Raw genomic sequence first — 12,659 nt, forward strand, 5'->3', positions numbered from 1 at the left:
AATAGTTTATAATTTGGATTTGTATAACTCAAGATATGATCAAATTAGTAAGTAGAGTACAAAATGAGAGATTGCCACCCAACATAGATAGGATCGATCCCCTTTAGAAGGGATCGATTACTTTTTCAAAAAGAATTCTCCAAGGACTAAATATCTAGAAAAGGGATCAATCTCTCTACATAAGAGATCGATCACCCCATTAACCAATTGATCCCTTACAAAAAAGGATCAATCGGTTATGCTATTTTCAAGTGAAAAATGGTTCAAAACATGAACCAATCAATCCCCTCAAGCAAGGGATCGATCAGTTCTAGGCATAAGCACACCAACGATTACTTTTTCATGATTCCAATGGCATTTCTTCACTCTAAGCTTCCCCAACGGCTACTTCTTCAATTTTTCTATAAATTGGGTACTCCAACACACCAAGAGGATTGATGAATCAATAGAGTAAGAGCCAACAAGTTATATTTTTATTTTCTTTTAGAATCAAGAGTTTTTAAAGCTTAAATGCAATATCCTTTGTTTTTCTTGTATCCAAAATATTGTTGTGTTTTCATTCATCATTTTCTTTATACTTCATTAGGCAAATACTCAACCTTAAAAGGTATTTTAGTTTACAAAAATTATTTGATTATCTTGCAAGTAAGATGTGAGGTATCCTTTTGATTTGTAGGGGTAGAGATTGCTATCTAAGCCTTGAAAAAAAGATAAAGATTTAGTACAAGATAAGTTTGTATCTTGTAAGAATTTTTCTTCAATTAGTGGATTGAAGCCTTTGTGTGGACAACTAAGAGAGAGGACGTAGGTGCCTTATGAAAAAGGATTGAACCTCTATAAATCATTGTGTTTGATTTCTTTATCCCTATCTCTTTACAATTTATTGTTGTTTATATTTGATTTTAATTTCATTAATTACTCTTGTTTGCATTATATTTTCATCAAAGTTGCTTATTTTTTTTAATTTTCATTCAACTATATTGGAATATTATTTGAAAAGAATTTGAAGAAATCCAATTCACCCCCTCTCTTGGATCACCATCTGACCTATAAAGCTAACAATTGGTATCAGAGCTTTGGTTTCATTTTTATAGGTTTAACCACCTTGAGAAAAGATCTTATGGCTCAATTTTGGTTCCAAGATGGTGAGGAAGTCCTCAAAGCTCTTATGCTTGATAAATTTAAATTTTGTGAATGGAGAAGGAGGATGAAGATGTTCATTATGACTCAAGATTTTAGAGCTTGGAATGTGCTTGAAAAATGACTTGAAACTCCTTCAAATGATGCAAACTACATGAGACAAGTGATGGATGATATCAAGGCCAAGTGCTTACTATATAGAGCTCTTGACTCTCACAAATTCAACTTGGTATCAAAGTGTCCAACCTCAAATGAGATATAAGAGAAGTTGGAGGAAATACATAAAAGACAATAATCCAACCAAAATGCATCATGTCTCATGGCTCTTGAAGATTTGGAGGTAACCTCTAATTCTATTAATTCAAATTCATATGCTTTTGATGAATTGCAATATGCTTATAATGAGCTATATGTTGAATGTGAATCAATGAAAAAGAAATATAAGAAAACGATTTCAAAGTTGAATGTAGAGAATGAGTTTTTAATGAATGCAAAAAATATTTTGGAAAAATAAAATGAAAAATTAAAAATAGATTTTGAAACCTCTCAAAGTAGAAATGAATTCTTAGAAAAAGAAAATTTTGATTTGAAAAAGAAATTTGATGATTTGATGAATGAAAAACAAAATCTTTTAAAGAATTCATTTAGTACTAAAATAATTAAATATAATTTTTATAATTTTTATGGTCATACTATACATACTTATCCTATTAGAAGAAAAGTTTCATTTAGAATTATACAAGTATGGGTTCTTAAAGGAACATGAGACTTGGTCACTAACTCTAAAGGATCCAAAGTAATTTGGTTACCAAAAATCAAATAAGATTGTCTCTTGTAAGTGTGCTAGAGCAATGAGCTACAATATGAGATTGAAGATTGAATACTCTAGACACACAATGAAGATGTGTAACCTTTAAACTTTTATTTGAAGAGAATTGGTTACTTATTCTTAATAAAATTTAAATGCTTAATTAATTATGCAAAATTTGACTGCCTATTATTGTTAGACATAGAATGCTTAATGGATATTGGTATATACCTTATTGATATATATTGAATATATCGATTTTACTTGAAAAAATGTGAGCTTGAATTAAACATGCTTATTTTGCTCTAAAGTATGCTTGAGATACTTGTTGAAATTGATTGTGGTGTTAAATTGCTATTTACTTAAATTAGTTTGGCATAATGAAAATGATTTTTTGATTTTTATATATAGTGATTTGTGATTGTTGAATATGCCTACATGACCATGTTGATTAAAATTACTCAATTTATTTTTAATGCTTGGATAGTGTAAAATATATTTTTTTTAAACTTGATTGCTATATTCTAAATTGTTATAACTCTTGATTTGTGAATTGATGAACATCTTGTGCTTAAATCATATATATTGATATTTGATTGTTCATCTTTTGATTTCTTATGAAATAGTATTGAAATATGCTTTAATTATTTATCATTATTAATTCAAGATTTATTTTTTCTCTTGTATTGATGAATTGATGAACATTATGTACTTAAATGAAACATATTGATTCTTAGTTCATCTCTAGTCTTGGTCAATATATATGCTTGTATGATCATTAATTCAATTTGACCTTAATGCTTGTAGTTTAAAATGCTTGAATTATTAACCTCTTGATTTGTGATTTTGAATATGATGAACTACTTGCTTGTAAATGATATGTGTTATTGGTTCATCTATTATTCTTGTCAAGTTTGTGCATATATGATAAACGTGATTTTTTTTACTCGACATGGTTGCAACATGACTTAAGTAAATGAATTTCTTATGATGGTTATTGTTAGCTTAAGTTATTGTTGATTATGGCCTATAATTTGTATAGACATATTTGTGCTTTTGTGCTAAAAATTTTTTTGAATATGTTTTTGATGATAAATATGTCTTTCTTGAGTTTTTAGTTTTGATATGACCTAAAATTTATTTTGGCATATTCTTTGGTGATTTATTGAATATATATGAATATTGAATATGTCTATTTTGTGTTCATAATTGATCTAAAAAGTTTGATTTTTGCATATTACATACAACTTTTGCTTTAGTGCCATTGTTATGCTATTCGATGTTTAAATTGGTATATGACTTCTAGCTTAAGGGTATATCTCCCTTGTAATTGGTAACTTGTGCTTAGTGAATAAATTTTCTTTTGCCTATAATATCTTAGAATATGGAATTATTTTCTAACAATTTGTATAATTTTTATCAATTGATTTTCTTTATGCTTCTAATGAAAATCTTTTGTCAAGAATATTTTTTAAGTCTATGCTAGGAGAACTTGAAATGAGCATGAATGAGCCTACATTTTTGGAATTTCAAGTATAGCAAGCAAAATATGTCATCCTCATCAATCAAGTTCAAGTACATCAAAGACTAGCTCAAATGATGTGGAATGAAGGATTCAAAGCCTTACTCAACTACAATGAGCACAATAACATAGCTTGATAAGGATGAAGATAATTGTATTGAATCTATGCTATGTGCCTATGATTTATAATGTTTAATGCATGATTTGATTAATGCTTGCTTTTATATGTGTAAAAATGAGATATCGTGTTTAAATTTATGAACACTTTTCTCAAATTAATCACCAAGTCACTTGGTAGATATTGTTATAATATTTTTGCAAGCTTGGATTTATTAATTCACCTTCATTGATGTTCATGCCTAGTTTTTGATTGCTTTGATTAATAATTTTCATTGCATGAATATTTGTTTAAGATGAATCTTTGAACATAGCTATGAGTTGGATATGTTGATTTCTTGATTTTTAAATTAATTTGACTCATAGATTATGAATTATAAATTTGAAATTTACATACATGTTCATTGATTGACATTGAGATGACATGTACCAAATTGTGCCTAAATGCTTGTATTTTTTTTAATTAGGTATATTGCTTATATATTTTGCATATGTTTGTATGATTTTGATTGAAATATATGATTGAATACTTACATATGTTTGAGTTAAGTACATTGCTATGCATTGAAATAATTTGGATTATATTTGAATGATTATGCTTTTATTACTTTTTTGCTATAGCATATGTGCTCATCATATTTGAAAAATCATGTTTATATAATCTTTGTTAGAACATGATGATTGAACCTCATTGCTCATTAGTACTTATGATTTATTATATGCATATGAGCTTTTGTTCTTGTTTGGATATGATAGCTTATGAAAGTTACTATTATCATTTATAGTTTTTCTATTTATGCATTTGAGTATTTTCTAGTGAGATTCTTAAATTCTTTAATCTTTTGGTTTTATGAATGAAATTATATTTTTTATTGAAAAAAATCTGTCACATTTTTTTGTTTTGTACTTTTATAGTTTTATTTTTAATAATCAAATTAAAGTTATATATTAAATTGTAAATACAATGATGATAAAAAATTATATAAGGTGACTTATGTTTTTTATCAACCATTATCAATATAATTGTAATCTTGAAAATAAAATTTAAATTGTTTTCTAAAATTGTAATTATATTAAATTTTGAAATAATATTATATTACAAAAATTATTATATTTATATTTGCCCATGCATACTCCGGCATCGTACTTGGTTACTTTCTTTTGCCATAATAAAAGCAGCCTTGGAGACCTCTTTTTTGCTTACATGTTTGGTTCCTAATGTCCAAATCACAACTCTGAAACAAATTCGTTCCTTTTTTGTTTTCTTTTGCCGCCTCCTCCATTAAAATTCCTCCCTCCTCCTTCTCCTTCTCCTACTTCTAATTTTTTTGTCTTTGGCAATTCCTTTCATTTGTTCTTTCTTCAAACTTTTTTTTTGGGTACAAATTATGAAACTATTACTTCTACTTCTACCAATATCTGCAAACAATTAACTTTAGTTTCTTACAAGACCAAGCCAATGTTTCAAAAGACCAAACTTCGCCATAATTTCCAACATAATAAAAGTTCAGTTTTTGGCTTTGTGTTTCTGTTACCCACTTCACTTTTTGCTGTTTTCATTCTTCTTCTTTTAGCTTGCAATGGCTTATCTGTCTTCAATGTTAATCTTCCTGTTCCCGCCAAATCTTCACCAGAGACCGCCAATTTGTTGCCTGAGAATCTTCCCGGGAACAAAACTGTGACAAAGTTGGTATCTTCAGTGATGTATGCAGTGAAAGAAGAGAATCCACCTGTTATTTTAAAATCCCATTTGCCTCTACCGCAAAAACCGAACTTTTCGATGATTCCTGTTGACAAGCCTTTAATTTTTAGGCCAAAACAGACTCGTTTTACCCGTCAAATATGGAGGACACTGCGTTCAGGGACAAAAGCAAAGGGGTTTTCCTCTAAAGTTAAGGATTTTTTCCAGAATTCCAAGTGTAAGTCTCGGTTTTTCATGACTTGGATTTCTTCAATAGAGTCATTAGGTGATAGAGAATTGCTTTCTATTGAGAGTGTGTTTAAGTCACACCCAAAAGCTTGTTTAGTTATTGTGTCAAATTCATTGGATTCTAAAAGGGGAAGCGTTGTTTTGAAGCCGTTTTTGGATAAGGGGTTTAAGTTGATTGCAGTTGATCCTGATTTTGATTATATATTCAAGAATACTTATGCAGAAGTGTGGTTTAATCGGTTAAAGAAAGGAAATGTTGATCCTGGGGAGGTTTCTTTGGGTCAAAGTCTTTCTAATTTGCTTAGACTTGCTTTGTTATATAAGTATGGTGGTATTTATATAGATACAGATATTATAGTTTTAAAGAGTTTCAATAATTTAAGAAATGTGATTGGTGCTCAATCCATCAATCTTGAAACCAAGAATTGGAGCAGATTGAACAATGCTGTGCTGATTTTTGATAAGCAACATCCATTGCTGTACAAGTTCATTCAAGAATTTGGACTCACTTTTGATGGAAATAAGTGGGGTCACAATGGTCCTTACTTGGTTTCAAGGGTTGTTGCAAGAGTTACTGGTAGGCCTGGATTTAACTTCACTGTGTTGCCCCCATCAGCATTTTATCCGGTTGATTGGACCAGGATTCGAAGCCTATTTCAGGGGCCTAAAAATGAGATCCATTCAAAATGGTTGCGTGATAAGCTTGAGCAGATCCGCAGGCAAAGCTATGCGGTTCAACTTTGGAACAGACAGAGTAGGAAAGTTAGATTTCAAGAAGGGAGCATTATTCATCGTATTATATCAGATTGTTACATCTTCTGCAATTCTCCGAAATCAAGTTTGTATGTATAGAATAAGGATCAAATGTCATATTATTTTTGTATTTTGAAATGTTTATGATGTTAGTTATATGCAGTTTATATATATATATATATATATAGTATTGGAGAAACTTGAAAGGAAAAGGAGAATCTTATTCTTTGTGCATTATTCATAATCCTTTGGTTTTTTCTTCTTAAACTTTGTTTCTTCCAATTAATTTCAATCCCTGAACATGAAAGGAAAAGAATATGCAGTTAAACCATTCTGTACCTACGTAATTCTTTCATGCTTGGTAACAGAACCAACAATAATTGAGATTTGGGTTGTTTGATTAGTGGAAGAAACTATATAACGTAGGAGCATAGTCATTCCTTGAATAAGCCATGAAAGTGATTTCTCAGCTTCCAATTAATGCAGACACCTACTTTCTGGCCTGGCTTCCATACACCATGATAAGATATGTTCTATAATTTTATCTCTTTGTCTTCACCAATTTTCCCTGGGATATGTCAATTGTAACCATCATCCTTATCTATTTTTGGACCAGTAAACAGGCCAAGATTCATCTTTTTTAGTCCTCAAATGAAGAATATATCAACCACAGCAGTTGGCCAAATTTCCCAATTTCCTACTAAAAATCGTCAATGGTGAAACTGCGTCGGTGTGAAAGATTCTTCACCTTGATTTTTCTACTACTAAGTTTCTCTCAAAATATTTCTTTTTTCATCACTTCTCCGCACGATAGAACTAGAAGCATAAAGTATTCAGAAACTATAAATGATGGCATTGGCAGAACCACAGAAGTGTGTACAGCAATATCATCCCATTTTAATATAGATTGCGTCCTTGAATGTGAAGTAATACCCATTTATTTTGTTTTTAAGGTCATGCAAATCTTCATTTACTGTTTTTTTTTTTAGTTTATTCTATTTCTTTTCAAGCCAATTCTGTAGGTTTTTGGAAAGTTTGGCACACGCAAATGAAGTGATTTATCTATTGTTAGAAGCCTTTGAGTTGGTTTAAAAGGGAAAAACGCGTTGCTTTCTCCAAAGCATGGTACCCATTTCTCTTTCCCAAGAGTTGATAAAAGATTGGTTAATTGCATAAGCATTAATCATACCTTGTATATTAACCAACAAAGCTGATTGAGTTGGTAAGATTGAATATTTAGTTAGTAAAATTTATATTGAATTTTCCCTGTCAGCAATTTCATTAGATAAGTGATTTATAAATCTAATATAATTTTTTTTGTGAAACTTGTAATCTGCCTTGTGAACTGGATAACCCTCTTCTTATATATCACTAGTAAGCAAAAACAAAAGAAATAGTAGAAAATGTAAAGCTTCACCTTGAGCATTAATGGCTTTTTCATGTTTTCTTTTTTGGTTGCCAGATCTCTTTAACTTCTTCCACTGACAAAACAGATTACGATTCTTCTCTTGCATCATTAATTACTCCTATATGTAGTTTATTATCATTAACTAATGGTACCAATGATGCATATTAATGTTAATACTATGTTAATCATGATTATGAGATTGTGAAGAAAAAGATGCTTTGATTGCAACTGGTGACCTTGCATGAAAAATGAACAAAAATGAAAAAAATTTCAACAGTTCATTTATGGATATGGGACCAGGAAGCCAAATGCCAAGAAATGTCCCTCTTTACCTAGTTTTTAGTACTCAAAATTATGATTTATATATATTTGAGATAGTTAAAAATTTAATTTTAATTACTAAAATTAAAATTTTAGCATGCAGATCGTGTAGCCACTGCAAACCAATGTATTTTCATTTATGGTTTAAAAATAAGTCACTGTGGAACTAGGTCCATGGATGAAATAATTGAGATATTTTAGACAAGGAATATTGATAACAATTATCATTCAATCAATAATAAACTATTGTCTTCTTACTATATTTGATCACGTGCTTTGTATGAAACGCATGTTAGCTGTTAATGGGGTAACAAGACAACGAAGGAAAACATGGTATGTTTCCTCAAAGAAGCCTACCTTTTCAATTCTATGGCCACATTGGTTTTTGTCTTTTTATTTTTTCACATCTGACAATTGCATTCAGGGTAATTCAAAATACACCCCAAAAGACTGTTTTTGCATCTTATTATTACATACACCCCATATTTAAAATATAAATCAATATTTTTATTAAATACATCTCATCCTAATATTTCATCTTTTTTTTTTCATACCCATTACACTCTTGTCTCTTCTTCATTCTCTCAATTTTCTCTCTAATCTCAATCCAAACTTAATCCAAATTTAACTCAAAACCATCAAACAAACCCCTAAATCACAAAATTTTTAAGTATTCTATTCATTCCAAGTAAGATTTTCAAATTCTTCTTAATTAATTTGGTTGATGTGTTAGGGTTTATAATCTAGGTTTAGGATTTTTTTGGGTGAAATCATGAATTATGGAAATGGATTTCTGTAAACCTTTAAAGCTTATGGAAATCCATTTCTAAGCATTTCAAAGCTAAATTGATTTTTGTAAGCTTTTTGTAAGCTTTAAAAAACTTACAAAAAGGGATTTTCATAAGTCTTTTAAAGCTTGTGAAAATCTATTTCTGTAAGTTTAGAATTAAAATTTATTCTATTTGTTGTTATTAACTTCTTATTTTTTGTACAATGTCACAACTAATATGGTTCGCACTCCAAGTAGAGGCATTTGTATGAGAGGTAAAGATGTTGACAGAGGTGATGGATGTACCGTAGTTAATCTTGGTCTAAGTTGGAGGCGTCTAATTGCGTTTGAGAGGAGACAACAAGTTGAGAAAGATAGCGGGTCAGTTGGGAACCATGCAGGAGATGATATTCCACGGGCTAAGCCTTTCATTTATGATGAGGAACCTATCACCCACAAAAATCATGATAGGGATGGAGATGATAGTGCAGAGCAGGTTTCTCAACCTATTTCTAGAGGTCTGATTGATACATATATTCTTAGGAGTTTTGGAACTCATGTTGCATTGCAGATATAGAATGGCCAGGTAATCGTTTGAATAATATAATATGATAATGTTAGTTTATGCTTTTAAAGTGAATTAGTTTATTGTTGTTGTTGATGATATTGTTTATGTTGTTGATATTGTTGACATTGATTTTATTGTTGTTGTTATTATTATTGTTACATAAGTGAAATCCTTTAAAATTGATTAATCATGGACCTAAATTACAGCAATGACATCTAGAAGATGCACATAGTGTTGTACCTGAAGCAATAATCACAACAATACAGAAGTAATAGACAACAATCAATAATCAAAGACGCAAGAAAAATAAAGTACATCAATATTTACGTGAAAATCCGCCAGTGTAGAGGAAAAAAACCATGGACCACTAGAAAAATCTTCACTATCAAATAATAGGTATACAAAGTTCTTATCTAGCTAAAACTAGAGCTAATCAACAACTAGTGAAACAATTTGAGAAATCTCACCAAATAAGTGACTCAACAAATACACCATTGATTTGTTCCTAGAGAGCTTCAAACCCGATCTTCACCGTTCAGAATATAAAACTCTGAATCATAAATCTCTTGACAAGGTTCCAACTCAATCGGATCACGGATCGACTTTCGTTCAACCAACTCTCCCTTCTTCTTTTTCTCTCTGCTTTTCCTGACTTTTTTTCTTTTTTTACTTGATTTTTGACACACCCTTAAAATAACCCCACCTCTTTTTTATTAAGTAGCTAGGGCTCTATGTAAAATGAAAGATCAAGGCCCATGGCCTTTACTTGGTCCAAAACCACTTATATGAGACTAAACCTCATTTTCCTAACAATCTTCCCCTCCAGCCCCATTAGGAGGAGGTTCATCACTATAGCAGTTTCATTTGGAACTTACCTTGCCCAATGAACTCATTCTGACCATGTTACTGCAAAGCTCAAGCTTTTCTCTGAGAAGTATCTTAGTCAACATATCTGCTACATTTTTATCAGTATGGATTTTCTTCAATAGCATCTGTTGTTTTTCAATCACTGAACGTAACCAATGATATCTAACATCAATGTACTTTGTTCTAGCATGATACATAGCATTCTTACTAAATCTAAAACACTTTGACTATCACAAAATACCACATACTTTTTTTGATTCAACCTCAATTCAAGAAAAAAATGTTTCATCCAAAGTATTTCTTTACATGCTTCAGTTGCTGCAATATACTCAATCTTTGTAGTTGACAAAGCAACATACTTCTGCAACTTAGATTACCAAGATACAGCTCTTCCTGTAAAAGTGAACAAATACCCTGAAGTAGATTTTTTACCATCAAGATCGCTTGCCATGTCAATATCAATAAACCCTTCTAGAACTGGTTGTGAAACTTCATAAGTCAAGTACATTTTTAAGGTACCCTTCAAATATCTAAAAATCTATTTCACTGCTTCCTAATGAACCTTCCTTGGATTAGAAAAAAATCTGCTCACTACACCAACTGCATGAGCAATGTCAGGCCTTGTACAAATCATAAGATACATTAAAAAATTGACTGCATAAGAATAAAGAATACTAGACATAGCTAGTTGCTCTTCTTTAGACACTGGATAAGATTTTTTACTTAGATGAAAATGGTTAACAAGTGAACTGCTAACTGATTTAGCATCTTGCATGTTGAATCTACCAAGCACTCGTTCAACATACTTTTCCTGTGACAATCATAGCTTTTCAGTTCTCCTATCCCAGATAATGTCCATACCAAAAATCTATTTTGCTAGACCTAAATTCTTCATATCAAAGGACTTAGACAATTGTTCTTTCAACCTACAAATCATACTAGCATCTTGTCTGACAATCAACATATCATCAACATATAATAATAGGATAATGAAGTTACCATTAGGGAATTGTTTAACATACACACAAGAATCTTCTACTATTTTTTTATAGCTATGACTCATCATAAAAGAATCAAATTTTTTGTACCACTATCGCAGAGCTTGTTTCAAGCCATACAAGCTTTTTTTCAATTTGTAAACTAAGTGCTCTTTTCCTTTCACTTCAAAGCCCTCAGGCTGATTCATATAAATGTCTTCCTGTAAATCACCATGTAAAAATGTAGTTTTAACATCAAGTTGCTCAAGCTCAAGATTCAAACTAGCTGCTAATCTCAACACCACTCGAATAGAACTCATCTTTACAACTGGAGCAAAGATCTCATCAAAATCGATGCCTGATTTCTGAAAAAAACCTTTTACTATTAATCGAGCTTTGTACCTTACTAGTTTGTCATCATCATTTTTCAACTTGAACACCCATTTATTTTTTAATGGCCTCTTCCTTGTTAAAAGTTTAACAAGATCATAAGTATCATTCTTTCACAATGACTCCATCTCTTCTTTCATTACTTTTAACCAGTATTTTTTGTTTGGAGTAACCTGCACATCTTATAAGCTTTCTGACTCCCTTTCACTGGTAACTAAAATAAATATGAACTTGGATACCTGGTAGATGGCCTGCACTCTCTAGTAGATCTCTTGGGCTGAGACTCTATATCACTTAATGCCGAAGGTAGCTCTCCCTGCTCAATACTCTCAGGTATAGAGGATTGTTTTCCCTACTCCAAACTAATTGCATATGGCTCATCACCTACTGTGGCTGGCTCATTCATATCCCCAAGTTCTGTTTCTTGCTCATTTCCACCATCTGTGGCTCTTTCCTGTGGAATTCCTGTCGGTGTTGAAACATCACACTCAATAGTAACTCGTGTAGTCTTCTCATTTTTTTCAAGGTCTGCTATAATTTTTTTTCATGAAAGACCACATTTATGCTTCTGATTATCTTTTTTTTTACTAGATCCCATACTTTGTAACCAAATTTTTTATCATCATATCCTACAAACACATACTATGTGGCTTTACTGTCAAGCTTTGATCTCTGCTTTTTCGGTACATACATGAATGCTATACATCCAAAAACTTTTAAGTGAGAGTATGAAGTATCTTTTTCTGTCCACACTCTTTCTGGAATGTCAAAGCCCAAAGAAACTGATGGTGACCTGTTAAGTAAATAACAAGCTGTGTTGACTACTTCACCCTAGAATGACTTTGGTAATTTTATCATCCTCAACATACATATGATTTTTTTTATAATGGTACGATTCATTCTTTCAGTTATACCATTATGCTGCGATGTTCTAGGTTTTATCTTCTCATGCCTGATCCCATGCTTTGAACAATATTCTTCAAAGCCTTTAGATGTGTATTCTCCACCATTATCAGTTCGAATACACTTAAAGGGTAACCCTGTCATCCTTTCAATCATGGCATGAAATTTTTAAAAATATTACAGTAC

General features: G+C 31.0%; 1 protein-coding gene across 1 annotated transcript; it reads left to right on the forward strand.

Moving 5' to 3' along the window:
- The first annotated feature begins 4,785 nt into the window (after positions 1-4,785).
- Positions 4,786-6,499, forward strand: LOC111318753 (uncharacterized). The gene has a single exon (XM_022921626.2). The coding sequence runs from the start codon at positions 5,047-5,049 to the stop codon at positions 6,367-6,369; it is 1,323 nt and encodes a 440-aa protein (XP_022777361.2). The 5' UTR covers positions 4,786-5,046; the 3' UTR covers positions 6,370-6,499.
- The last annotated feature ends 6,160 nt before the right edge of the window (positions 6,500-12,659 follow it).

The sequence above is a fragment of the Durio zibethinus genome, chromosome 26 (assembly GCF_047325235.1).
Source record: "Durio zibethinus cultivar Kanyao isolate XHJ-2024 chromosome 26, ASM4732523v1, whole genome shotgun sequence".
Taxonomy (NCBI): Eukaryota; Viridiplantae; Streptophyta; class Magnoliopsida; order Malvales; family Malvaceae; genus Durio; species Durio zibethinus.